At 34.1% G+C, this 26742-nt stretch overlaps 1 protein-coding gene across 1 annotated transcript; it reads right to left on the bottom strand.

Moving 5' to 3' along the window:
• Nucleotides 1-19792: 19792 nt before the first annotated feature.
• On the bottom strand, nucleotides 19793-25900 carry LOC129232465 (speckle-type POZ protein-like). The gene is made up of 2 exons (XM_054866609.1): nucleotides 25725-25900; nucleotides 19793-20346 (listed from the first exon to the last, which is right to left on the bottom strand). The coding sequence occupies exons 1-2, from the start codon at nucleotides 25873-25875 to the stop codon at nucleotides 19793-19795; spliced, it is 705 nt and encodes a 234-aa protein (XP_054722584.1). The 5' UTR covers nucleotides 25876-25900.
• Nucleotides 25901-26742: the final 842 nt, after the last annotated feature.

The raw sequence follows: 26742 nt of genomic DNA, 5'->3' as shown, positions 1-26742 counted from the left end.
AAAAGTAGGTAAAGTTTCTGCGTTAAATCGCTTTTTTGTGCCAGCATGAGATACGAACCATTCCCCGTCCTTGTTAACAACTCCGATCCTGCACTTAAATTCCTGTTTTGATGAAGAAATTTCACTCACTGTCACTTTCACTCCTTCTGTATCAGAGTCAGAGAATTTCCATTGAGGACGCAGTCGCAAGCGCAACTCAGTTTCTGAGCACTTGATTGGCGGACTTTCGATATCGGCGATCAATCCCACAGACAAAAAATTCTTTATTTTCCAAGTGAAATAAATAGTTTCTTTCGTGAGATTTACAGCTTGCTCGCAGCTCTTAGACATGTTAAACGGAATACTTCGAGATTAGACCTAAAATCCACTTGACAATTCAGCAAGATGTTGCTCTGGTGTGAAAGAGATTCCACTCAAACCTGTGTTTTCCTAGGGTTGAAAATGTATTCTCAATGCTTCAGTCTGCCTCTTATCAGTAATTTTCACCTCTGTAAACTTTTCCAGCAAAACAGGTTAGTCAAGCGCATCATAGAATGGCACCTACTGAGGGCTGGAGACCAGGGAACCGGGACCAGCTTTTCTTGGAAAACGCTCTTTCCTTCCTGCTAGTAACAGGTGGTGACGACAATAGATTCCCCTAGGCGTGCATCAAAGCAAATGGGCTTGTTTCCTTCAATCAAAAGTAGTTCTTTTAGTCACTGAAATTGATAGAATAAGCAAAAAAAAAAAATCATGGACTCAGAAAATTCTTTCATTTTTAACCAGGGTTGCCAACTTATGGGTTTTCCCCCCTAAATTTAGGGGGAAAATTTTAGAATGGGATTTTTTTAGGGGGGTAAAATTTTTAAAGGTAAATTTAGGGGTTTAAATTTTAGGGTTTTATTAGGTAAAACTGTTCTTCTTTTGCCTATGAAAATGCTAATTTTCGATTCTTTCATGCATTTTTTTTCTTACATATACTTTTTGAGCCTTGGTAACCATTGGTTTTGATCAGAAATGACACAAAAATGATAAAAATGACTTTATTCCACTCATCAACGAAAAATAGCAATGATCACGTGATCTTTTAATCCCATGTGTGACGTCACAGTTAAAGGGTCACGTGACTTTCTGACGTCATTTAGGGGTTAGTAGGGGTTTCATGAGTTGAGTTTAGGGGGAAACATTTTTAGGAGTTGACAACCCTGTTTTTAACCGACTTCAAAAAAAAAGGAGGTTATGATTTCGTACTGCAGCTTTTTATGTGTGTTTTCGAATTATTCCAACAGTACTTAACTGATTTGAATTTTTTTTTTTTTTTTGTTTGGAAGGGTATACTTCCCAGATGGTCTCATTGTAATTTGGTCTGTCTCGGAGAAATCCAAGAAACTTTAAATTTCATACGTCATGGTCACGGGATGTTGCTTTGATCGGTGTATTTTCACACCTAAGATTTTGGCTTTCTTTTGAACGATATTTAATTCTCACGGCACATGGATGATTAATTTTCTCAACGCTGCGCCGCATGGTAATTTTTTATTACAGGTGTTACTAATGCATTTATTACTGCGTAGCAAAGCAGTAAATTAAATATATTTTGCTACTTTAATAATTAAATCAATTACCTTAATATTTTATTTACTAATAAATAACTTTATTGAGAACTAAAATATAAAGTTCTTTATTTAATATTCCAATTTTTAAATATATTTAGTGTTCAATTGAGGAATTGAATATAGAACACCCCTCCCCCAAGATTTAATTTATATTCTTTAATAATATACATTATAATTGTGTATGATTTCTGAAGTTTGACCAATATTCTGGATTTACTATTTCACGATGCCGGGAGTTCAATTTGAAATTAGGGTTACATTAATTAGCAGGCTTCAAAAAAAAAAAAAAAAAAAAAAAAACAAAGGAGGTGGTTCTGAATTCGTCGGATTTGTTTTTCCTTTGTACAATGTTCCATAAATACTCGAAGACACCTGTACCCAGGGGCGTGCACAGGGAGGGGGAGGGACACATGTTGGCCCGGGCCCGAGCCTGGAGGGGGCCCAGTATTTTTGTAACTAACGGTGAAATATAGGGGTAAACAATATGGAGAGGGGCCCAGAAAAGTCATTTGTGATGGGCTCCAAAATTTTTGTGCACGCTCGGTGCACTGTACGGATAAAGAAACGTCTTTTTTTGTTTGAAACAGCAGAGTTCCTTGGCGGTCTAATGTTAATCAAGGTCAGGTTTGATGAAATTGAAGAAACTCTTCAAATATCATACTCACATTTAAATCGATTTATACTTTATTAACTTTGTATATCGTTTTACTTAGTGAACCTCTTTTTATGCTTTTTTTTTTTTTTTTGTTGTTTCGTGGTGATTTTGTTTAGGGGTGGTCTAACTTAGGTTCCAAATCTTTGATTTATCCTACTTGTTCTTTTGGAAAAAGTTAAGGGTAAAATAATAAATTTCAAGCAATTTCCCTCACAAACGATTAAATATAAAACCCATTGATAAACAAAGACCATGAAACAAAGGTTTATACTTTCTTTACCTATAGTTAAATGAAATAATTTTGAAAAAAAAAAAATAGAACCGACTTCAAAATTGCTCTAAAAAGTGAAAAATAATTTTATTCTTTAAATACCATCGATAATACTTTTAAACATAATTTTTGAAGTTGGCGCAAAAACGATCGATAAAATCATTCACAGCCATAACTCAACTACAAGTATAAATTTTACCAGGTCTAGTTTCTTCACTACCACATGCATTACGCATTGATGACAGCATATTTGAGCAACGATAAAAATGTTTCGTTCCTAACTTTGGATGATTTTTTGATAAAAATATGAACGAAGCATGGTTACAATGGATTTTACTTTTTGTTTTTGCGCCAACTTCAAAAATTATGTTTAAAAGTATTATCGATGGTGTTTAAAGAATAAAATTATTTTTCACTTTTTAGAGCAATTTTGCAGTCGGTTCTATTTTTTTTTTTTCAAAATTATTTTATTTCATTCTTTTTAGTGTAAATGTAGATATTTCAGTAAAAGTAAGAAGTTAATTAGTAAGAAGTTCGGCTCTATATCACTGTATTGCTTTAGAAAAGCCTTTATTCAAAATTATCATTACAATTACTATTAATGTTACTGTTATATGGCACCAAACTTTTATAACAATGAGTTTCATATTGTCGCGTAGATGAAGATAGCGAAGACAATGTGAAAGCCAAATGAAGCGAATACTCGTTAGGCTCAACTCGAGATCTTTATTCAGAACCACGAATGAACGTTACATCTCCTTATATACAACTTGAGAAAGTGCTGGAACTTTCCAGACTTGGAAAGATACAGAAATTAATAGCACATTCGAGAAAATACGGGAAATAGTAGAAACGAAATTTTAGTAAAATTCACTTTGTCCTAGTCGGGATTTGAACCCGGGTCGCTCGTTTGGGAGGCGAGAATTTTACCACTGAGACACCGTTATCCACGGATGAAAAGTGCGAACTTCGCTACAATATCATTTTAATTGCATAAAATTTACTGTTTTTTGCTCATAACTTTTTTTCTAAAGAACAAATATGGTCAAACAAAGTAATGGGACCTAAGTTGAGCCATCCCCTATCCATCAAAAAAAGAATCATCAAAATCGGTTCACTAGGTGAGACGCTATGAGTGGACAAACAAAAAAAAAAAAACATACATACGGTATGAACTGATAACCGCCTCCTTTTTGAAGTCGGTTAAGAAAGTACTAAAAATATATATTATTAAGAGTAATGATAATGAAAATTTTGAATTAAGGATTCTCTGAAGCAAACATAAAATTCATTCCAGCGAAATTTTTAATCTTCATCTATAGTGGAGCTATGTGAAGAAACATGCGACTTTTATCACGAGTTACATGACATTAATTGCGAAACATAAATTACAATTTACAATATTACAATTCTAAATTTTACAATTTTACAAATTTAAACTTAAAGCGATTTTTTTTTTTTTTTTAGGGACTCGTGCATTTGCTTTCGGAAAGCAAACTTTGATAAAGTTGAACAAATGATGAAGACAATTTTTTTTTTTTTGTACATAGTTACGCATTTGAAGAAGCCTTTCTTCACAGTCGTCGGAAGTCTCTGAGACGCTCGCCGTGTTATTTACACCACTAAAAAGCAAAAAATAAATTACTTTTAAATAAAAAAAAAGCCTTCAAAAAATACCCAGGAACTAAAAAGCAAAAAATAACTGATTATACTTACATTCTATTTCCTACCCAAACATAGAAATGAAATTTATTTTACAATTCCAGTACAAAAATCAACTAAATTAAACACCGAATTATTTAAATACCTAACTAATTATATACGATATCTTAATTTTTAATAACCTTTTGAAGTCGGGGCCTCCTATAAACAACTACATACATAACGTAACTGACAACCCACCGAATCCTGAATTAAACACTAATTTAACTATACGCCAAATTTGTCGTTAAAACTAAGCATACTCAGTTACGTTAGGTAGTAGTTTATAGGAGGCCCCGACTTTAAAAGGTTATTAAAAATTAAGAGATCGTATATAATTAGTTAGGTATTTAAAATAATTCATCGTATAGTAATTTAAATCAGTGTTTATTTCATAATTCGGTGTTTAATTTAGTTGATTTTTGTACTGGAATCTTACTACTATTATATGCGAAAGTTTGTCTGGATGTATGGATGTTTGTTACTCTTTCACGCTAAAACTACTGAGCGGATTTTGATGAAACTTTACAATAATATAGGTTATGCCTCAGAATAACACATAGGGTAGTTTTTGTCCCGTTATGGGGGGCAAAACCCCCTTAGGGGGCAATATAACACAATTTTGGTATAAATTCTCTAATATGGGGATGAAAAAATACTTGCACATATTTACATTATATGTCTATCGAAAGCTCTGATTTTTCTGCAGAAGATGGTACCTGTTCGAAATTTCTAAGTAGAATAAAAAACGAGTTATGAGTTTTTTAGTTCCATGTTCGAAGGCTTTCCTCAATTCAATACAGTATTTAGTGTATCATCTCAACTCCCTGTCGATAGCGACAATTGTTGTATTATTGACTATCTGTGCTTTTCGTGACTGTTCAAGGCTTTTCTCAAGTCAAATCTTGCACAAAGCAAGATTTTTGCACAAGATTGGCAAATAATACATGGATTTGGCTGATTATTTTCCATTTTAATGCAACATTGAGGCAATTAATGCGTTTTTTTGAGCAATCGCGATTGCTTATTGTTCTCATTTGACCGTTTTTGGTGTCCGTGCCTTTTTCAACTTGGACCAGAAGCCACCGTCCTCTGCTGGCGGCGCGGCTGCTCTGGTTTTGAGCTATCCGCTTCTCCTGGTCGGAGGCGTCCATGTCCTACACACACACACACGCATATTCACACACATACACACACACACACGACTTCACACACATACACTCACACACGTCTACGTGCATACACACAGGTCTGCGCACACACACAACTATGCACACGTAACCGCCCAAGGAGGATAGGCAGGCTAGGGAGGGGGGGACAGAAGCCGTTTCTAGAAACAATAACTCCAATGAGTAGGGTCCTGTCTCAGTTCGTGATTGCGAAAAACATAATTTGAATTCAAAATTTCAGAATTCAAATTAATTTTTAATTTATTTGTGTTGACTGGGTATTTAATCGATCAGTAGGAATATAGCCAAACTTTTTTTGTGGAATCATTTCAATAGCTAAGGCATTCGGCAATTTTTTCAACTCTCGCTGTTTGTGAAGCCTAAGAATACGCAATACTGTTTTTCGGTTTTCACCATGTAACCAAATATCGCCATTTCTTTAATATTTCTTTCTTTAAATTTGTTAGCACGTAAAATTATTTGCCAACTAAATCAAGAAAATCCATAAACAGCACAAAAACTTCCATTAATTTGTCTTTGTGCACATTTTCAAACAATTGCCAAATTTTAACTATTTATTGGAAACATTTCGGGTAGCAAGATTTTATAATCACCAGAAGTATCTCAGTATTTGGCGACACTATCTCTTCGATTAAAATGAGTAACACACAGTTTTACAAAATAGGGAGGGGGAGCCTCATTTAAGGTATCCCAATACGATTAATGCAAATTGAATAACATTTTAAATCGCAGTAAGGGATTACAAGCGGCTACGTTTTTAAAAAATTTGTACTTCAATAGCAATATACAGAAAGTTTCAGACTATGTTCGAAAAAAAAAAGTTAAATCTTTTTAAACAAGTGAAGTTTAATTTCATATTTTGGAAATTCCTCAAATTTGTATATGTTTAAGTATCTTTTTTTCGTTTCTAAAAGAGTACTATTTTGTTCTTCATACTTATTGCCATTTTACTTTTATGGGTTAGAAAGGAGCTCTATTTTTAATCACGTCAAAGCAGTGAGTTTTGAGTTATTTCAGTTACAGCAGAGAACGAATAAGAGTAGCGATTGTTTCTCATAATTATTACAGACCCAGGCAACGCCGGGCATTTTTGCTACGTACAATTATCTGGTAACTAAATAAAGTTATGGAATAGAATCGGCCCCTCTACCCCCAGTTACCGTCGAATAAAGATTTATTTTTCGCCAGGAACGGCCAAATACATGCAAACAGTTTCTTTATAGCGTCTTCTGTTCGGAATTTAAAATCATATCTTATGAATATAGATTAACCAAACATTTTCGCAGTTTCATAAACTTGGCAAGTCTCTGGCGAATGTATGGTAACTGTGGTCCTTTGGCGATTAATAATGGATTTGGATTTATTTTTTTTACATTTTAACGCTGCTTTTAATTGCAAAAATATAAAATGAAACTAAACAAAATAACATTTTAAAAACTTATTTGATAGGAAGAGTTATGATAACGTGTTCGGGACGAGTGTTCAAAAATTTGGGCACTACAGCTATTACAAAAGTTCTATTAAAATGTAAAAATTCTGCCAAATTAATTTTGGTAAAAAGATCATTAAGTACTATGAGATATTGAAGTTAAAATTAATCCGCCAAATTAGTGAAGCAACACTCTTAAATAACATTAAAACTACTATTAAAATGTAAATTAATCCACCAAATTAATTTTTTTATTTCCAATCTTATCAGTCGACTACGTTAGTGCATTGGCGAATTATTTAAAATTTTTATGAAACTTTTCATTTTCTTTTTTCTTTTTCCGGTGTGTATTTTTAAGGGTTAATGATGCTAATAAGGATTTTGTGGAATTAATGTCTCTATTTTAATGGCGCAATGGAGAATATTGTTCTTTCTTTCTTTCTTTTATTTTGTTTTTATTTTTTTATTTGATTTTTTATCCTATCGGACCTGTACTGATGAAGATTTTTGGAAATAATTATGACTGAGATCATCAGAGGGAAATGTTATTTGAAAACGCTGATATAGACCATTCTAATAGAGACTTTTGGAGATTTTTCTCTTTGCGAAATGAGAAGTTTTTTGTACTATTTCCTCATTTAAATGGGAACTTCGAAAAAACTGTTGTCCTTACTCTGATTCTGATTTTAATGGTATTTTCACTCTGAACTTTTTGGTATTGCAATTAGGATCGTTTACGTTATTTAGAAACAGTTGATTTCCTTCTAATGGTGATTTTAAAGGTTTGATGTTCTCACTCTAAAGAGACATTATTAGAATCAGGATTTGTAGTGATTGTTGACCATATTTTGCGACGATATCTCCGGTAAGAAGCTATACATTGCAGATTACACAATAATTTAGATAGCCGATGTAGCGCTGGATATTATTTGACGGAGATCGGGATTATAAGGAAACTGTTTCACTTTATTTAAGAATAATTGACCTCACTCGAATAGGATTTTTTGAGAATTACCCAATCTAACTTCTTTAGAACTCCTGAAAGTTTTCGTGATTTATTTTGTGTGATTTTTCGGGTGTTTTTCCAGTTTCACCGACATTTTTCATTTACTGCCCTTCCCCCTGATTTTCAGTTTTAATCATACCTTTTGATACATTTAAAGGGGCAGGCCATTTTAAATGTCGGCGAAACTGGGGAGAAACCATTTTTTGGTAACTATTTGACCTCTGCCTGTGTTGACCGTTAACTTGAATCGATTGAAAAAAAAATACATCAACGTGAGCGAAGCAGCGGATAAAAGCTAGTACAGTCGACACCCGCTGCAACGCAATTCGACCTACGCGAAATGGCTATAACGCGATTTTTTCACGAATATAGAATTTTAGACTTAACGCGAATTCCTTGCCGGCAACACGAAAGTTTTCGGAAGGGAATCGCGATGCTTAAGTATCGACTTTGTTATTGGCTACAAAAAATATTTTTTTCGCAAATGGACCTTCATCCCTTTAGCATCACTGACAGCAGAAGTTCCCACAGCGTACTAGTCTGAATCTGAATATCGCTTTGTTAGTGCATACAAATAACTACTCCTCATTTTTGATTTAATTTTTTTCATTCTAAATGCGAAAGTTAATGAAATATAATAACACCTTCACCTAAGAGTGCTGTTTCATCTAAAGTAAGGTAGCAGGACAATTAGGTATGAGTGAATCGTCCGTACGCACAATTAAAAGTCAAGAGAAAGGAAATCCGTAAAAGCTCGTCGAGTAGTGTAAAACGCGTGAAAAAGCAAAACTGTATTTAAAAATATATTAGATTAACGTTTTGATTACGCAGCATAAATCATCATCATCATCTTTTAAAGTTTCAAATATCATTACTGGATCTACTGTACAGTACAATATAGTGCATTATTTTATTAGTATACTGTACGTGTCGTACTAATTTAATTTATTTCCCTCTTTCCCATTGATCACTGGTTTTGCATCGTAACAGTATTTTATGTTGAATAAAACAGCTTTTAAAAATAAATACAAATAAAAATTCCGTTCTTGATGTAAGAAATGGTAATGTATAGTTAAAGAATGGTTTAAAAGAGTTTTAGGTGATGTTTACAAACGTCTAAAATAATTGGATATGTTTATAAAAGTTTTTACACGTACCCTTTTCCACAACGCGAAATTTCGACTTACGCGAGGGGTCTTGGAACACATCCCTCGCGTAAGTCGGGACTCGACTGTATGTAATAAAATTGGTGTCACTATAAGGGCGCCAGAAAATATTAGGACTTTTATGTGATAAATTTCACAAAACTGCAAATGTTTAAAATCTAACTACTATTCTCGCCCTCATAGCAGAGGTCTGAAACTAATTAAGTTTGATAACCAACATGTTCGTCAAACATATGAACTAAAAAAATCGGTGTCACTCCTATATTACTTTCGGAAATATAATCATTCGAAATTAGTATGTTATGGTGTTATTTAAAAAAAATTTTTCTAATTTGAATGACTTTTTGCACGGTTTGTTTTAAACGTTAACATAAAATTATAGTAATGACACCTGAAATAATATGTTTCTAATGCTTTTTATAAAAAAAAAAGCTTTATAAAAAGCATTAGAAACACAGTAAATCGATATAGGTACAGATGTACGTGTTGTGTAATGTGCATTATAGGCTAAAATAGCCGTACTAATATACATATTTTTTCAACCATTTTTTTATCTGCAATTTATATTAAAAATACAACTATTTATAACAATGTCTTAAATAGTTATGAACATAATGTATTATATAGCGAGCATTCAGAATCTGAAACGTAATTTGAGGATGACGTAGACTGAAAGAAAGAAAACATAAAAAATCAAATCACCCAGTTTCAGAAAGACGATCATCTCTTATTGATATCTGGTAATTTTGTAGCACTAAAGCTTGGAAAAACATGGTATCCCGGAGAAATAGTAGAAGTTGACCATTTGGCTAACCTGAATACAACTAGCCCCCTCATAGCAGAGATCTGAAACCAATTAAGCTTGATAACAAACACGTTTGTCTAACATTTGAACTAATAAAATTAGTGTCACTCCTACTACTTTTGGAAATATAATCATTCGAAGTTAGTATGTTGTGGTGCATTTTTTTCATTTAATATTATTATTTTTAATTCATTTTGTTTGTTTATTTATTTATTTTGTTAATTTAATCTTATCACACCCTGATAGTATTTTTTAACATATATATATTTATTTTTAATTTATTACAAAGAAGCAACATTTAACATAAACAGCTTTGGGCAGTAAGAGCGTCTTTATCTTGAATAGAAAATGCTCGTTTTGATATAGGTACAGATGGATCTATTGTGTATTATATGTTTAGGTTATCATAGCAATACTCGCCTTTTTTCCGGTCAAATAAATTTATTTATTCCAATCCTTTTTGCCATGCATTTGACCTTTACTTGCAAATGGTCAACTTCTACTATTTCTCCGGGATACCATGTTTTCCCAAGCTTTAGTGCTACAAAATTACCATATCAATAAGAGATGACCGTCTTTCTGAAACTGGGTGATTTGATTTTTTATGTTCTCTTTGTTTTAGTCTACGTTATCCTCAAATTATGTTTCAGACTCTGAATGCTCGCTATATAATACATTATGTTCATAACTTTTTAAGATATTATATTATAAATAATTGCATTTTTAATAGAAATAACAGATAAAAAATTAGTATAGTTGAAAAAATATGAATATTAGTACGACTATTTTAGCCTATAATGCACATTACACAATTCGTCCATCTGTACTTATATCGATTTATTGTGTTTCCAATCTTTACTAATAATGTAGCTGAAAGCCTCTCTGTCCGGAGGATGTCTGTAGGATGTCTGTGACGCGCATAGCGCCTAAACCGTTCGGCCGATTTTCATGAAATTTGGCACAATGTTAGTATATAGCATAGGGGTGTGCACCTCGAAGCGATTTTTCGAAAATTCGATGTGGTTCTTTTTCTATTCCAATTTTAAGAAAAAAAATATCATAAGATGGACGAGTAAATTACGAAATTATCATAACATGGAACCGTAACATGGGGCACAAGCCAATTCGCGAGATACAAAATTATCATAACGTGGAACCGTAAGATGGGTCCAAGCCAACTGGCGAGAAAATCCACCATACATTACTTGTAAATATACAGGCGAACTAAAATACCTTTTGATTTTTCTATTACGGGCAAAGCCGTGCCGGTGCCACTAGTAAGATAATAAAGCTGAAAGTCTCTCTGTCTGGATCTCCCTCTCCCTCTGTCCGGATTTCTGTGACGCGCATAGCACCTAGACCGTTTGGCCGATTTTCATGAAATTTGGCACAGAATTAGTTTGTAGCATGGGAATGTGCAACTCGAAGCGATTTTTCGAAAAATCGATTTTGTTATTTTTCTATTCCAATTTTAAGATCATTTTCCCGAGCAAAATTATCATAAGATGCACGAGTAAATAACCAAGTTATCATAACGTGGAATCATAACATGGGCAAGCCAATTGGCGAGAAGTTCATCATACATTATTTGTAAATATACAGGCGAACCAAAATACCTTTTAATTTTCTACTACGGGCAAAGCCGTGCAGGAGCCACTAGTGCTTTTATAAAAAGCATGTAATACAAAAAGCTTTTTTTACCGCTGTTTTTACCTTCTGGACTAGCATGTTGAACTTGATTCTTCTCGTCGCTAAAAGACGAATGGGGGAACCTCGAAAAATGAGTTATGACCAACACAGAAATGTCCAACGTCGATTTTATACTATGACCAATGTGCGTATCTCTACAATAAAGAGTAAAAAAGTTAGAGTTAGTTCCTCACACTGGTGGCAGTTTCCAAGCGATGCAGTAAACTTTTAAATAATTTTGAATAAATTTAATGAAATTTTTTAATCGTTTTCAGCAAAATGCTTAAAAGTGAGATACGCCCATTCGTCTTTTTAGCGACGATATATAGCTATTAAAAATACATTTAATATACACTATTGTGATAGCGCCTAATTAATATTTTTAAATAGATGTAATATAAATGTTTCAAGTTCTTTTCAATTGAAATAGTTGCAACATAGTTGATGTTTCAAATAAAGTATAAATTATTTTCAACAACATTTAATGAACGTAAAATAATTTTCATTTATTGAATTTTGAAAAACTCAGTATTTAACAGAAGTTTTAATTCAGTTCGAAATTTTTACGAAAATAATAAAAACTAGTGTTCGCCCAGTGGTCGAAATTCGACCATATTCATAAATGAATATTTGAGAAAACTTGTATGAATTTAACTGTTTCCAACATTTTTATTTCTACTCTTACTCATGGTAACTGCATAGCTGAAAGCATACAATTTTTATACGGACACACAATGCCACAGTAATAATTTATTCCAATTTTGCTTTTTATCTGTTAATCTCAAAATAAATGGATGAAAGGGGATATTTCGGTAATGGGGTGGTTTCCGAAATTTTCAAAGTATTTTTACTGAAAGAGGATGCTTAAAAACAAAGGTTTTAACCATTTTTTAAATAATTTGAAAATTTTTAATATTTTTAACAACTATTTTTATCGGTGCGCAGATTGAATTTAAATTTGTGGCATCAAAAGCGATAAAATGCCACTCATTGATTCCATTAGCGCACAGCGCAAATTATCATAACCCGGAAACGCGGTTGAGAGCAAACCGTAAATGTTTAGCGCGGCGATGGAGTCGCGCACCAAAGTACATAACTTATAACGTCATACAGACCACGCCTTATTTCCAAAATCGGACATTCAAAAAAGTTTTAAAAAACAACTGTTGAGAAGAAAGTTTTTCCTGGCTGAACATTTTTTTTTTCTTATTCTATTTCAGTGACTAAAAGTAATACTTTTGATTGAAGGAAACAATCGCATTGAGAAATTGGTGTGGTCGACAAACTGCTGGCTTGAATAATTTCATTTTGGATATCATGTTGCTTTGTGCTAACCCTATGCAAATAAATATTTCCCTACTCTTTGTTTACGTATGCAAAGGAAAAACATTTTTCGCGCGCTGGCATTGGAAACAAAAAAAAAACGCCAATGGATAAAAATCACCAATTATCCAATTTTCGAAATCTTCCTGTATGAAATGAAGCATTAAAAATCAATCTATACGTAAAACTTCTGTGTGAACAATGTTATTTATAAAACGTCTACTATTATTGAGTAAGTTGCTTCTTCGTCATTGGAAATATAAATTTCCAAGTATCAAATGAACGAACTCTACTCGTTCAACATATAACTATCCATTCAAAAACACTGGGCGTCGTAATAATAGTACAATTTTTAAAAAAGGACGACTTTGTGATTTGTTTATGGTTAAGGGCGGTGCATGACTGATGTCACACTTTTCAATATTTTCGACACTCTCCCCCCTTTGTCACAATGTTTTGCACTTCACTATACAAAAAAAGGCATGTTGTCACGTTCACCCCATTGTATGCCCCTCTTGTCGTGTCTTTCCTCTCCCTTGTAACAAACAGTTACTATTTCGTGAACCCCACCTTAAACCGGGACTTCATTCGTGGACAGACCCTATTTTTGCGGCAACTGTACGCAATTGTACATTTTCCTACTCTTTGTTTTCATATGCAAAGTAAAAACATTTCTCGAGACGCAATTGGTGCCAAAAATTTGACGCCAATACATGAAGAGCGCCCGCCAATTCCACAATTGTCGAAATCTTCCCGAATAAAATGATCCTGCAAAACTCAGATTACAGTCAACGCTCTTTTGAACGACCTCCTATTACTGCGACCCTTTCGTTATAGCGACCGATGCAAGAAGTCCCATTTCCTATTCCATAGATGCACTGTTATTATACTGTCCATTAGAACGTCCGAACTGAACCGTTCATTCGAATACAACGTCCCAAACTAGGTTTCAATTTTTGTGTTATCCCCTGAACTAACTATTGGAAAACTAATTTTTGAACTTTTTTTGTTTCTAAAGGTAAAATATTTCCATTGAAAAGAATTATTTGTTGCTTTTGGGTCAAAAAAGTGGTGAATACTGCACATAAATGGTAGACACATTACGAATTATATATATATATATATTTTTTTTTCTTTTTTTCGAAAAAGTCAAAAAAGCGGAAAGCTTCTACAAGTGCAGCATATTTTTTAAAATTTAATTTGTTAATTTCTTGATCTTCTTTTTAAACGAAGCATAACTATGAGAAATTATTCTCGCATTTAAAAAAATGACTAAATAGCATGCAATACGTTATAACGACCTCTCGTTACAGTGACCGATTTTGTTTGGACGACAGAGGTCGTTATATCGAGCGTCGACTGTATACGTAAAACTTCTTCATGGAACACTGCTTCTTTTAATAGGTTTAATATTATTGAGTAAGTTGCCTTGACCTCTACCGTTAGAATTATTAAATTCCAAACAGTCAAAAGAACGAATCCTACTTGCTACATTAAAAATTGCCCATTCAAAAACACTGGACGTCGCAATAATAGTGTATTTTTTTAAAAAATCGTGTTTGTGATTTGTTTACGGTTTCAGGAAAAATTAACAAATGCGATCAAAATTTTTGATCGCACTCTCCTTTGTCGCAAAGTTTCACACTTCACCATAATCCTTCTTACCTTTGCCACATATCACACTGTTTTTCGTAAACGCTCTTATCAAAAAAAAAAAAAAAAAAGCTTGATGTCCCATTCTCCCCATTGTATGTTCCATTCTCCCCATTGTATGTTCCTCCTGTCATTTATTTCCTCCGCCTTGTCACGAACGGTTACAATTTAATTTACCCCACCTTAAAGAGGGACTTCCTTCTAAGTCAGTTCCTTGCAAATAGACATTTCTGTACTCGTTTTTTTACGAATGCAAAAGAAAAATATTTCTCGTCCAGGAATTGGTGCCAAAATGGATAAAGTTCGCCAATTTCACAATTATGGAAGTCGTTATGAATGAAATGATGCCGCAAAACTCCCGTAATACATAAAACTTTTGTACAAACAATATTTTTTGTAAAAGTAGAAATGATCTTTGCAGTTAAATATAAAATTTCCAACAGTCAAATGAACGAACTCGATTCACGGCAAAGTACAATTGTCCATGCGAAAGCACTGGACGTCGTAATAATGCGCCAATTTTATCAAAAGTGTCACCTGTTCTGTTTATGGTGATAGCAAATGCAGGTATTATTGGGAGCTGGAACTGAAAGTCGTCCCTCACTCCGTAAAATAATTTATTTAAATATTAAAATCAGGAAAACATAATCAAAATGAAAATATTTTAAATGCCCGTAGTTACCCAAAAAACCTCAATAATAAAAACAAATGCAAGTATTTCATTTCTTTATGCTCAAGGAGCGAGAATTGGCAACACCGCAATATTATCTAGCAATTTTTTCACGCTAACTATGTCGCGTGAAAAAGCAAATAAAAATGAATTTTCACTAACTTTTAATTGCTTCTAGCACGTTTTCTAGCCCGGGTTGGCGTTTTCGAACGGTAACACCGGGTAGAACGTGTTTTAAAGTATTTTGCACGAGCTTTCCAACCATACCAAGCTCGAAGCGCTAAAATGCATTTTTCGTGTAGAAAAAGCAGTTTAAAAATGAATTAAAATTTAATGTTTCACGCTTCCAACAATGCATTTCAACAATGAAAAAGAGATAAAATTAAAATTTTTGAGTTTCGCTAACTAAAAAACGCTTATAACTTTTTATCTAGTGGATTTAGGTTATTGGACCTTGGGCAACTTGACAATTTTTTCGTTAGGAGTGTTTTTTTAAAGACCTTTCCAACCATATTAAATTCGAAAAAATTGGACCATCCGTTCGCGTAGAAAGAGCCATTTAGGACGAAAATGCGTTTTTTATTAATATCTCCGTTAATTAGCGTTCGATTTCAAAAATTTTTATTGATGACACTAAAACTCATCAATAGCTACCGAAAAAAAAAAAGAATGAAGGAAATCGGCTCACAAACAGAGGAGAAATCGGTACCGAAAGAAAACGACTTGCCTATTAATATATAAAGATACTTACGCGTCGGAGTTTTCTCAGTTATTCTAGCATGAAGTACGGAACTCAAGCGCAGTTCGCAAAACACTGTCAGAACATCGTCTAGCAAAATATCTTCGGAATTTTCACGTAAAGCGGCTATTCGCAATTCCAACAAACTATAGGGGGCGCTGCAGCCACTGTCTAATGGCGGATAAAAAAGGTAAAACAAACAAATGCCGTAATTTTTAATTTGTTTTGAAGCTTATTGAATGGCAGTAATTTTTCATCGTGTTTGTGGGAAGCTTTTTTTTTTCTATTCTCCTGAAAGTAGATTACATCAGAAACTGTTTGAAGCCTGTAATTTACTCCAAAGAAAACACGTGGAATGGAATGTTTTACCTCTTTCGGTAGTGTTGTTAATCACCGCAAGGTAGCGTACTCGAGGTCTAGAGTTGCGAATAGGTAGGAATGCATAATCAGTTGTATTTGAAGTTTCGGCACGTGTATCCATCTTACCACAATTTTTTCTCACCATTTGACGTAAAATTTCCGCCCGCATACGGCGCCTAGGAACTTTATTCCTACTCAGACGCTTAGATATACTGTCTTACCATCGATTACATGGAAAGGTTAATATCCGGTTTATAGGCGGAAATGGACGTATCTATTAGTTTATAGGGGTGTTAGTTGGTTTGTCACAGATGTGCACTTTTGCCTCTCTATTATTTAGCCTTAGTTTTGTAAAAATGAAAATTTGCTCACAGCAGCATTTTTTAATCTCAAATATATTTGATCTATATTCTCACGGCAAAAATGAATTGATTTATTTATTCACAACAAAGTTTTGAGCTTACCATTTTGCTTTTACGTTCCTGAACGAAATGAAAATATTTTCTTTTCTTTTTGTTGTTTCCATGGTAACAATTTTTGTTTTCCCTTATTTTATTATAGAGAATGCAATAAATGAATAAGGCACTAATGACATTATAAAACGCGTGCATCAAAATCCCATCGTTATTTTCCCTTCTCCCCTGCTAAATTCATTCAGATGGAATAGTCTTTACTTGGCAGATTGCCAAATTACATACAATCCGCGATCAAACAGTAGTTCTAAACAGTAGCGTTGAGCTATGAATCCAATAATGTCCCGTTCAAACAGGTCAGATGTTCGATATAAACTCAGTTTTACCCCTTTTTCACCTTGATGTCTATGAAGGGATATATTCGTACACTGTTAAAAATTTTCCGGAAAATTTACGGTAATTGTTACTGGCATCCATGTTGCCAGTAACTATTACCGTAAAAATCAAATGTTACTGTAAAATTTTACGGTTTCCTCGGTAGGCCACAGCAACCAATTGGCGCTGAGTTCGCTTATTTCTCCGGTATAAATTACTGTAAATATCAGCGATGCGTTAAGTCCGCCATTTTACAGTAACAATTACCAGAAAATCTTCCTGAATTTTTAACAGTGTAAACACCAGCAAGTATTTGAGCAGTTAAACTGCGAACTTTCAATGAATCCATTCAAGAAAAATGACGAGGGAAAATTCTTCAATTTCCAAGTGAATGATGTACTTGGGTTTTGAACAGTTGAAGTCTGTTCGTTGAACTAACACGCTTAGATATATCTCTAAATACTTTTCTGCTTCGATCTTTAAATCCAATTCTGTACCAGATGTCCCGTTCAAACAAGTCACCAGCAAGTATTTAAGCAGTTAAACTGTGAACTTTCAATGATTCCACTCACGAAAAATGACAAGGGAAAATTCTTCAATTAACAAGTGAATGATGTACTTGGGTTTTGAACAGTTGAAGTCTGTTCGTTGAACTAACACGCTTAGATATATCTCTAAATACTTTTCTGCTTCGATCTTTAAATCCAATTCTGTACCAGATGTCCCGTTCAAACAAGTCACCAGCAAGTATTTAAGCAGTTAAACTGTGAACTTTCAATGATTCCACTCACGAAAAATGACAAGGGAAAATTCTTCAATTAACAAGTGAATGATGTATTTTGATTTTGAACGGTAGTCAAAGTCTGTTCGTAGTTCCGAATCATGTCTTAAGAATTTCAGATCTATGCAAACCAAACTTTCCAAAAATTTGAAAAGTAGTTTTATTCTTGTCAACAAGATATCTCTGTAATATTCATTAACAGAATAATCACATTTCTTACTCGGTAAAATGTCGATTTTTAATCAAAAGGGTTCATTTCAATATCACTCCTCCTTCACCAATGAACTCTTCATAAAAATATCCGCGCTCAATTTCAATTACCTATAGTATTATAAAATTTGGTAAATTACTTTGGTTAATTAATTACTTTCAAAACTTGCTTTGAAAATATACCTATCAGAAGTGCATGATTAAGTGTTTTCTGTTTTTAGCAAACTCCTGTTCCTATAAATCACAATACAATTTGGATCGAAACATTCTCATGTCAAATAGAATGTTGTGTTATCAGTTAAGTTACCGCTTACTTTTTGTTAAGGGAGAATACTTATCTGTTTTTATCACATGCTATCTGTTTTTATCAACATGCAAAGTTTGAGTTAAAAAATCTTTTACTGTAAAGAGATTCATCAAAAAAGAAAATAAATAAAAAAAATAATAATAATAATTTGAATTTTGACATCTTGAGTTCAAATTATGTTTTTCGCAATCACGAGTGTGTGTATGTAGGCGTGTGTGTTTGTGTGTGGGGGTATGCGTTTGTGTGTATGGATTATGTGTGTGTAGGCATGTGTTTGTGTCTGTGTGCTGGCATAAGTGTGTGGGTAGTTGTGTGTATGAATGTGTGTATGGGGGTATGTGTATGTGTGTGTGCATGTTTTTGCGTGTGTATGTGCGGGTGTATGTATGTGTGTGTGTATGTGTTTGTATGTGTGTAGGTGTGTGTGTGTGTTTGTATATGTATGTAGATGTAGGTGTATGTGTGTGTAGGTGTATGCGTGTGGTTGTGTATGTGTGTAGGTGTATGTCTGTGCGTGTGTATGTATGCGCGTGTGTGTAGGACATGGATGCAACCTGGAGACGGCTTTCGCTATAGGTGCAGCATCGTGAGGAGCCCGTGGACGGTGATGGTGCGGAGGATGGCGGTGGGAAAAATCAAAAGACGCCAAAAACAGTCATGTGAGAACAATAAGCAATCGTGATTGCTCAACAATAGCTTTTTTTCCCTTGTCCATACAGTAATGCTTTTTAGAGAAAAGTTTTGATAAGTCGACAAAGTCATCCACAGTCGTACAGCTCTAATGACAAAGATGTGTAATAAATAAATTAAACTGAATGAATTAATTTTTTAAGCTCTTTACTTCTTACATGCTATGTTCAATGTTGTAAGGAACTAAAATTTTGGGATACTAGATTAAACCATTATGTTTCAATAGACATTTTTACTTGGGGCCTTTCTGATGTTCAAATTATTTCAGCTTCTTACAAAGGGCGGTACACTCAAAAAAAAAAAAAAAACTCGGAAACCAAAAAAAAAAAAAAAAGAAAAATGATTTTTACTGGCTAATGTACGGTAAATGAATTTATTTTGTGTTCCCAAAGAAAAATTTTCTGTTTTGTTCAACATTCACTATTTCAGTAGTAGTTGTTATTTTTATTTCTTTAAAGACGAAGGCCAGATGATATTTGAACTTTTTTGAGTTTTATTGGCACCAGGGGGGAATATGACTTCAGGGGTTTACACTATTGGCTTTAAAACTGCCAGAGAAGTGACAAGTTCACACATAACCTATAAAAACAACATCGTGCGTTCTTTTTACCATAACTTAAACGTAATCTGTGATGTCTACAGACTAAAAACATTAGATTGTACAAACATATATTTAGGTAACGATAAAATGTAAAAGAAATGTTCGAAACTTTACGAGTAGCTTTAAAAAGTTGTTTTCGCAACAGTTAAAGAATTTAAAAAAATTACTCTATTTTTTCAATCAACACCGAACTTTCTAACAGCTCCGTGTACAAATCAGGATGATTTTTAGCAAATGCTCTCCACTTCTTGGAATTGAGCACTTCTTTAAAATTTTCTTTGAGAGTTATCTTCGACGCCATTGCAAGTTCTTCATCATTGTGGACATTAGCCAAAGCGGCTACTTCGCAAACATGCTCGGCAGATAGGTTCTTTAGAATGAAATCTTGACAGCACACCACCAGCTCTCTCAAGTCATATCTGTCAGCAGCAACGTACAAGTCGAATGCCCCCTCCATTGTCAGCTCCTTGATGCATCCAGTGTAAATGTACTGAAGCATGTTTTCGGCGGTAGTTTCTTGCATTTCGACCAGATTCACCACGTTTTCCTGGCTTTCCTTCATTCCACTTTCGAACATTCCTTGGAATACTTTAGAGCGACTCGCGAGGATGATTTTGTGAGCAGGGAACTCGACTTTGCCCACTTTCAGTGTGACATCGGAGAGGTTCGAGTTTAGGAAAGCATTAGTGAAATTTGTGTCCAAATGCAAAGATCCAGCTGCAACAGATGAAAAGAATAAATAGTAAATCTGCTGGGTTTTTCAAGTAGATACATAAGAACTCGAGTACAGCTTTTTCATTACAAATCAACAAACCCAACACGGCAGGGGACAAATTTGCAGTGCCTTATCGCATATACAAATTGTCTATATTCGTACAAATACAAATACAAATGTGACGACCAGCAACAGGCTCTGGGCCCAGCTAGGCTGGTCCTAGTCAATTAATTAGTCCCCAATAAAGATCAATGGCCCTCTTAAAGCTATCCACTCCCTTGCTTGTTACCGCCTCTTCCGGTAAGCTATTCCAAGTGCCCACGACCCTGCTAAAGTAGTAGTTTTTCCTGATTTCCAAGTTAGCCTGAGATTTAAATAGCTTAAAACAATGACCCCTTGTCCTGCTTTCCTCGCAAAAATTTAATCCATTTACATCTTTCATTTTGATAAATTTAAATAACTGAATCATGTCCCCTCTGACTCTCCTTTGCTCCAGGCTGTACATATTAAGCCTATAGTCCTATATAGATGTCCTATATAGATGTATATAAGCCTATATAGATGTATGTACAGTCGTGATTTGGCTCGCATTATCCCATAGTTCAATAAAATTAGCCAAAGGGTCATTTCCATTGAGAAGGAATACTAATGGAGGGAGCCACAGCAAATGTCTCAGTGAAATAAGCTTGGGATCCAATGTTTCCCAGGTCAGGTGACTTGTTTGGCTGGTAAGTTGTCGCGTTTTGGCACTCAATCGCTCTTTTGGCATTAAATATTTTCAGACGACGGATCGGGGCTTATTATGAAGTCGGGGATACAAATCAAAGCAACTTTGGCTCAAACTCCTTTACCGCATAATAATAAATAAATAAATAAATAACGGATACAAATACAGGTCTATCATTCAAACTCGCTCTCCCCACTTCTTTCCGGATTTTAAAATATAATGTAACTGCATTTTTCATGTATTTCGATGTTTATTCCCTGAAATGACGGGCATGTACAAATAGTTTAAAGTGGATTCATATGTATTGTAATCAATGTTTTGAAATGATTTCACACGCAGGCATATTAGTATTTAAATTGAAGCATAAAAATAGCAAATATTTATTCTTGCGCATCTGCTGTTCACAGGAGCTTGGCGAGAAGATACTCGCCAACAAAGTAAATGTACATAAAATGCTCAAGAGCCGTTAAAATAATTACTAGTTAAATAAAAAAGTGTTTTTATGGAATTAAAATGATATTTGCACTCAAGATATACAATGTTTTATAACTTTTATAGGTAAAATAAGTACAAAAATTTAAAAATTATAGGCAACTGTAGAATATGTACTCGTTGAATGCATATAAATGTTATTTTTTCTTTATTTAGTTGTAAAAAACGTTTGTACATGGCTGGGAAAAGTTACTAGACCTCCTGGTGTGGCTTTTTCCTCACAGTTTACAATGCTAGAATACTACACTATTACTATAAAGCTAATTTTTCCCTTCTACAGTTAAAGGTTGTTATCATGCATGGCTTCAGCTAATGAAAACTTTTTCAGCGGTTACGGTCAACTCGAAATTGCTCCCCATGTCACATGGTACTGTTGCCCTATCGGGATAGTAGGGTTGCACTCTCTCCATCTATACCTTCTCAATGGTCATTTCACGCCAAATCGCCTAATGCCATGTGCAGTCATGTCTCAGATTTTGTCCATTATTTTTTTTCACGAACAGATATCTATGAGAAAAGCCCAAATTAGTGTTTTAAGATTTTTTGAAAAAAAAATTACGCTTTGAAGAATTTTTTCAAAAATTCGATTTTTGATCATTTTTCGGAATCGCCGTTTCGGCATGAATTCAGAAAATCTCTCTTATTTCTTGATTTTTCAACCAATTAAGCTGAATTTGGTATCAATTTCAAGCTAATATTTTTCTCTTTTACTGTGAACGACAGAAAGTATTCTATGAACAGTTGGGTGTTGCCACTCTTTATCTAAAACCTTATGTTTTTTTCAATTGGGAGATTAAACAAGTTATATCTCCCGAGTACCTACTACGATCTGAGTCAAATTTTTTTTGTAGCATATTTTAATCATTCTCTCGCTATGTAGAAAAAAGTTTAAGGGTGCTTTTTGTTGTTTTGAAATAACAAAATAAAGTTTGTTTTGCAGAAAATACAAGTTTTCTATTACTTTAAATCCCATTTAAGCTTAAAAAAGGCCAAAAACGTTTCAGAACAATTAATACTGGACTCTCAAAGGATTTGTATCAATAATTAATCGCTGAAAAGTTGTTTACTTTTGAAAAGAAGTGTGCAAAAACCACCGTTTCAGACTTCGCAAAAAAAAAAAAAAATAAATAAATAAAACAAAAATAAAAAATAAATAAATAAACAAATAAAATTTAAAAAAAAATTTAAAAAAAAAAACACTTTTGATTGAAAGTGTACTAAATATTAAGAATAATAATTTGAAGAATAGTATAAAAAATATTTCTAATGGCATTATTTAGCTTTTTTTATGACGGTAAAAGATGGGGGAAAACATAATAATTACTATTGAAAAGTTTTCATAGCCTAAATTTGTTTGGATTACGTAGTACCGGACAATGATCTTCCGCTCTTATAATACTCATGCAATACGCACCATTCTTTCTTTGCTTTGAAAGTTGATCGACACATAGCTTTCGTCGATTATAAAATGTGAAATGAAAGGCATACTTGTGCGGACGGCATTTTTTAAAAAAAATTTACTATTTCCTTTGTAAAGTTGAAAAACTCACGACCAAACGGCACGACCTTCAGGGTCACGGATTAGGACAAAATTCTAGGTATAGGTTCATTCCCACTAGGTATTAGCGGAGGTAAAGCGGTTTGACTGCATAGGCCCTGGTTTGGCTGCAACGAGGGTCCAAAGTTGCTAGTTTGGCCTCAGAAATGCAATAGCGTTTCCATTGGTATTTCAGACTTCGACACTATATTCGATCTCCCAATACCTTTGGCATCTTTTGTTAGTAAATTGAGTATGAGTTGAACACGTATTTATTTATGGGCACTATCTAAGTTATATAAAAAGTCAAAACAATCTTTTTTGTGTGTGTGTGTGTTATGCGCAATAAATCAGAGCTTTTTCTCCTGCCCCATTTTTTGCTTATCAATGTGGGATATCTTTGACAGCAGATGATCAATATCCAGTTAAAGTAAATGTGTTTATTAGCAAACGATAAATACTTTTTACTAGCAGACGATTAATATAAAACGAAAATAATTAGTTTCATTTGCAAACGGTAAATATCTTGTAACTAAGTTAGTTTGGCATTCAAGTTACTGAAGTTAAAAGTAGTAGCCAATTTAAATTTGAGAACAGCTTATTGAAAACTAGTATCCAACATAATTAATTCAAAAGTAAGCATGCAAATGGTTCATACTACAGTACAGTAGCAGAAAAAGAGATAAAAATAGTAATTTTAAAGGTAACTCCATTGCATCCTGGGCACAAATCAACAACTTTGGACCCCCGTTGCAGCCGAACTAGGGCCTATGCAGTCAAACCGCTTTACCTGTGCTCATATCTAGTGGGAATGGATCTATATCTAGAATTTTGTCCAAATCCGTGACCCTCAAGGTCGTGCCGTTTGGTAGTCAGAATTTCTTTCAATAAGTTTCAAAGAAGTTTTAAAATATACGACAATCAGCAAAAAATAGTCTTCTTCAGAGAAATCTAGAGTTGTGGAATACTTACTGTAAGTGTGGAAGTTCATTGTCAGGTGTAACGTAATCCAAACAAAATTATGCTATGAAAAGTTTTCAACAGTATTTTTTTTTCCATCCTTTAATGTCAAAAAAAAAAAAAAAAAAAGTTAAATAATACCATTAAAAGTATTTTTATACTATTCTTCAAATTATTGTTCTTAATATTTAGTACACTTTCAATCAAAAGTGTTTTTACTGTTTGACCACGGATTGTATCTAATTTGGCAATCTGCCAAGCAAAGACGATTCCATCTGAATGAATCTAGCAGGGGAGAAGGGAAAATAACGATGGGAATTCGATGCACGCGTTTTATAATGTCACTAGTTCCTAATTCATTCATTGTCAAAAATAAAATGAATGGAAACAAAAATAGTTACCATGGAAACAACAAAAAGGAAAGAAAATATTTTCATTTCGATCAGGAACGTAAAAGCAAAATGGTAAGCTCAAAACTTTGTTGTGAATAAGTAAATCAATTATTTTTTGCCGTGAGAATATAGATTAAATATATTTTAGATTTAAAAATTCCTTTATTTTTGCTGTGAGCAAATTTTCATTTTTACAAAACTAAGGCTAAATAATAGAGAGGCAAACGTGCACATGTGAAACAAACCAACTAACATCCCTATAAACTAATAGATACGTCCATTTCCGCCGATTATACCGGATATTAGCCTTTCCATGTAATAGATGGTCAGACAGCATCGCTCTCTCGCTTCCCCTCTCCGTCACTTAGGGGGGGGAGTTACTGACGATAATATAAATTGAATATAATCTAAAACTAAAAAATCAAACTATTTTCCAGTTCTATTAATGTGTGCCAATCACTGGATCACAAGGTGTCATACACTAGGGTATCAGATGCCATTTACTGGTGATTTTAGTAACTTTTTATACATATATTTTTATAAAAATATCTGTTCAAAAGTTTTTGCTTTTAGTTGACTGAATAAATGCATAGATGTGCATTCTTTGATTAAAAAAGAAAATATTTGCAAGGAAATATTTGTTTTCTAAGTGATGAAAACTGAGGTTAAGTTGAAAAGACAAACTCTTAAAGTGCCAATTACTGGGGTGGCATAAGTGTGTGGATAGTTGTGTGTATGAATGTTGAGTGTGTATGTGTAGGTGTCTGTATGTATCGTGTGTGTATGTGTTTACGTGTGAATGTGTTTGTTTATGTGTGTGTATGTAGGCGTGTGGGTTTGTGTGTGGGTTTGTGTATCTGTGTGTAGGCATGTGTGTTTGTGTCTGTGTGCTGGCATAAGTGTGTGGGTAGTTGTGTGTATGAATGTTGTGTGTGTATGTGTAGGTGTCTGTATGTATGCGTGTGTGTATGTGTTTGTGTATGTGTGTAGGTGTATGTGTGTGTAGGTGTATGTGTTTGTATGTGTGCGTGTGTGTGTGTAGTTTTGTATGTGTGCGCGTGTGTGTAGGATATGGAAGCAAACCTGTAGAGGGCTTTTGCTATAGGAGCAGCATCGTGAGGAGGCCGTCGACGGTGATGGTGCGGAGGGTGGCGGTGGGAAAATAAAATGATAGGACATCAAAACAGTCAAGTGAGAACAATAAGCAATCCTGAGTGCCCAACAAGGGGCTACTGTTCCAATCTCAAGCAGAGTAATTTTCGAAATACTTACATGGACATTTCTTCTCCGTCAAACTGCCATGTGTGACGGAATTCACTTTCAATTCGCAGAAGACAGTCAAAGTATTGTCAGGCAAAAGGTCTTCAGCAAAATCACGAAGCGTATCCTTCGGGATGGATTGTTGGTGACACGACTCATTCATCCTCGAAATTAATTCATTTTCCCTTTCGTTCGAGAAGCACTCGGATCCGTGTCTATCTTTAAATCCTATTCTGAAACTCAAGCGTCTAGATTTAGAAGACACTTCTACCAAGCTTACTATGACGTCCCCGTGGTTGTGGTGACGTCTTCCGTTCGGATATAGTCTTAGACTCCAAGAAGTGTCCAAACATTTTATCACTGAACTTTCGATAAATTCTTCAACTTCAGCTTCAGATGGAAGAAAATTTTCTATTTTCCATTTGAAATAAGTGCTTTCTTTGCGTATGCTGGAAACTTGTTCACAATATCGATTCATGTCCCATATGAAATAAACAATACTAACTGCTTTATAATACACCGTCACAGAGTGTAACAATCATTTGCAGCTTATGCAATTCGTAATAGAATATCATACACTGACACACATATTAACACCGCTAGTTGAAGTTAGTTAAATTTCCATACTTTTGCTCAAAATATCTAGCGATAAAATTTCGAGGGAAGAATTTTTCGCGGCAGAACGTACGCATGAACAGAAGACATCTGAACGTAACTAGCACAAAAGAATTACTTTGATGCATTCGATATCCTTATGAAAACCCCGATGCACTTGCGTCACCGGGGAAAGCGGGGGGAGGGGGTAACACTTCTGTTTATCAATAGCGCTCTAAAAGTCCGAAAGTACTTTGAAGTTTCGCCGAGATACGCAAATACTGTTGCAAGTGAAAAGTTAAGAATTGGAATCGAAATCTTTCCGTTCGATAAGATGTTCTTGATGATTGATCTCCGATGTGGATTATCTTCATCTTAGAAACTGATAAGTTTTTTTTTTTTTTTTTGAGCAATCGCGATTGCTTATTGCTTTCAT

Source organism: Uloborus diversus, unplaced genomic scaffold, assembly GCF_026930045.1.
Source record: "Uloborus diversus isolate 005 unplaced genomic scaffold, Udiv.v.3.1 scaffold_12, whole genome shotgun sequence".
Taxonomy (NCBI): domain Eukaryota; kingdom Metazoa; phylum Arthropoda; class Arachnida; order Araneae; family Uloboridae; genus Uloborus; species Uloborus diversus.
Note: the sequence above shows the minus strand (reverse complement) of the source record. Positions and strands in the feature narration are given on the sequence as shown.

Bases quoted from the DNA above. Each gene is read 5' to 3' on its own strand.
- LOC129232465 (XM_054866609.1), bottom strand. From the start codon at position 25,875: ATGAATGAGTCGTGTCACCAACAATCCATCCCGAAGGATACGCTTCGT. The intron at 20,347-25,724 runs GTAAGTATTTCG...CATCTGTTGCAG, and splicing joins GACGGAGAAGAAATGTCCAT to CTGGATCTTTGCATTTGGAC.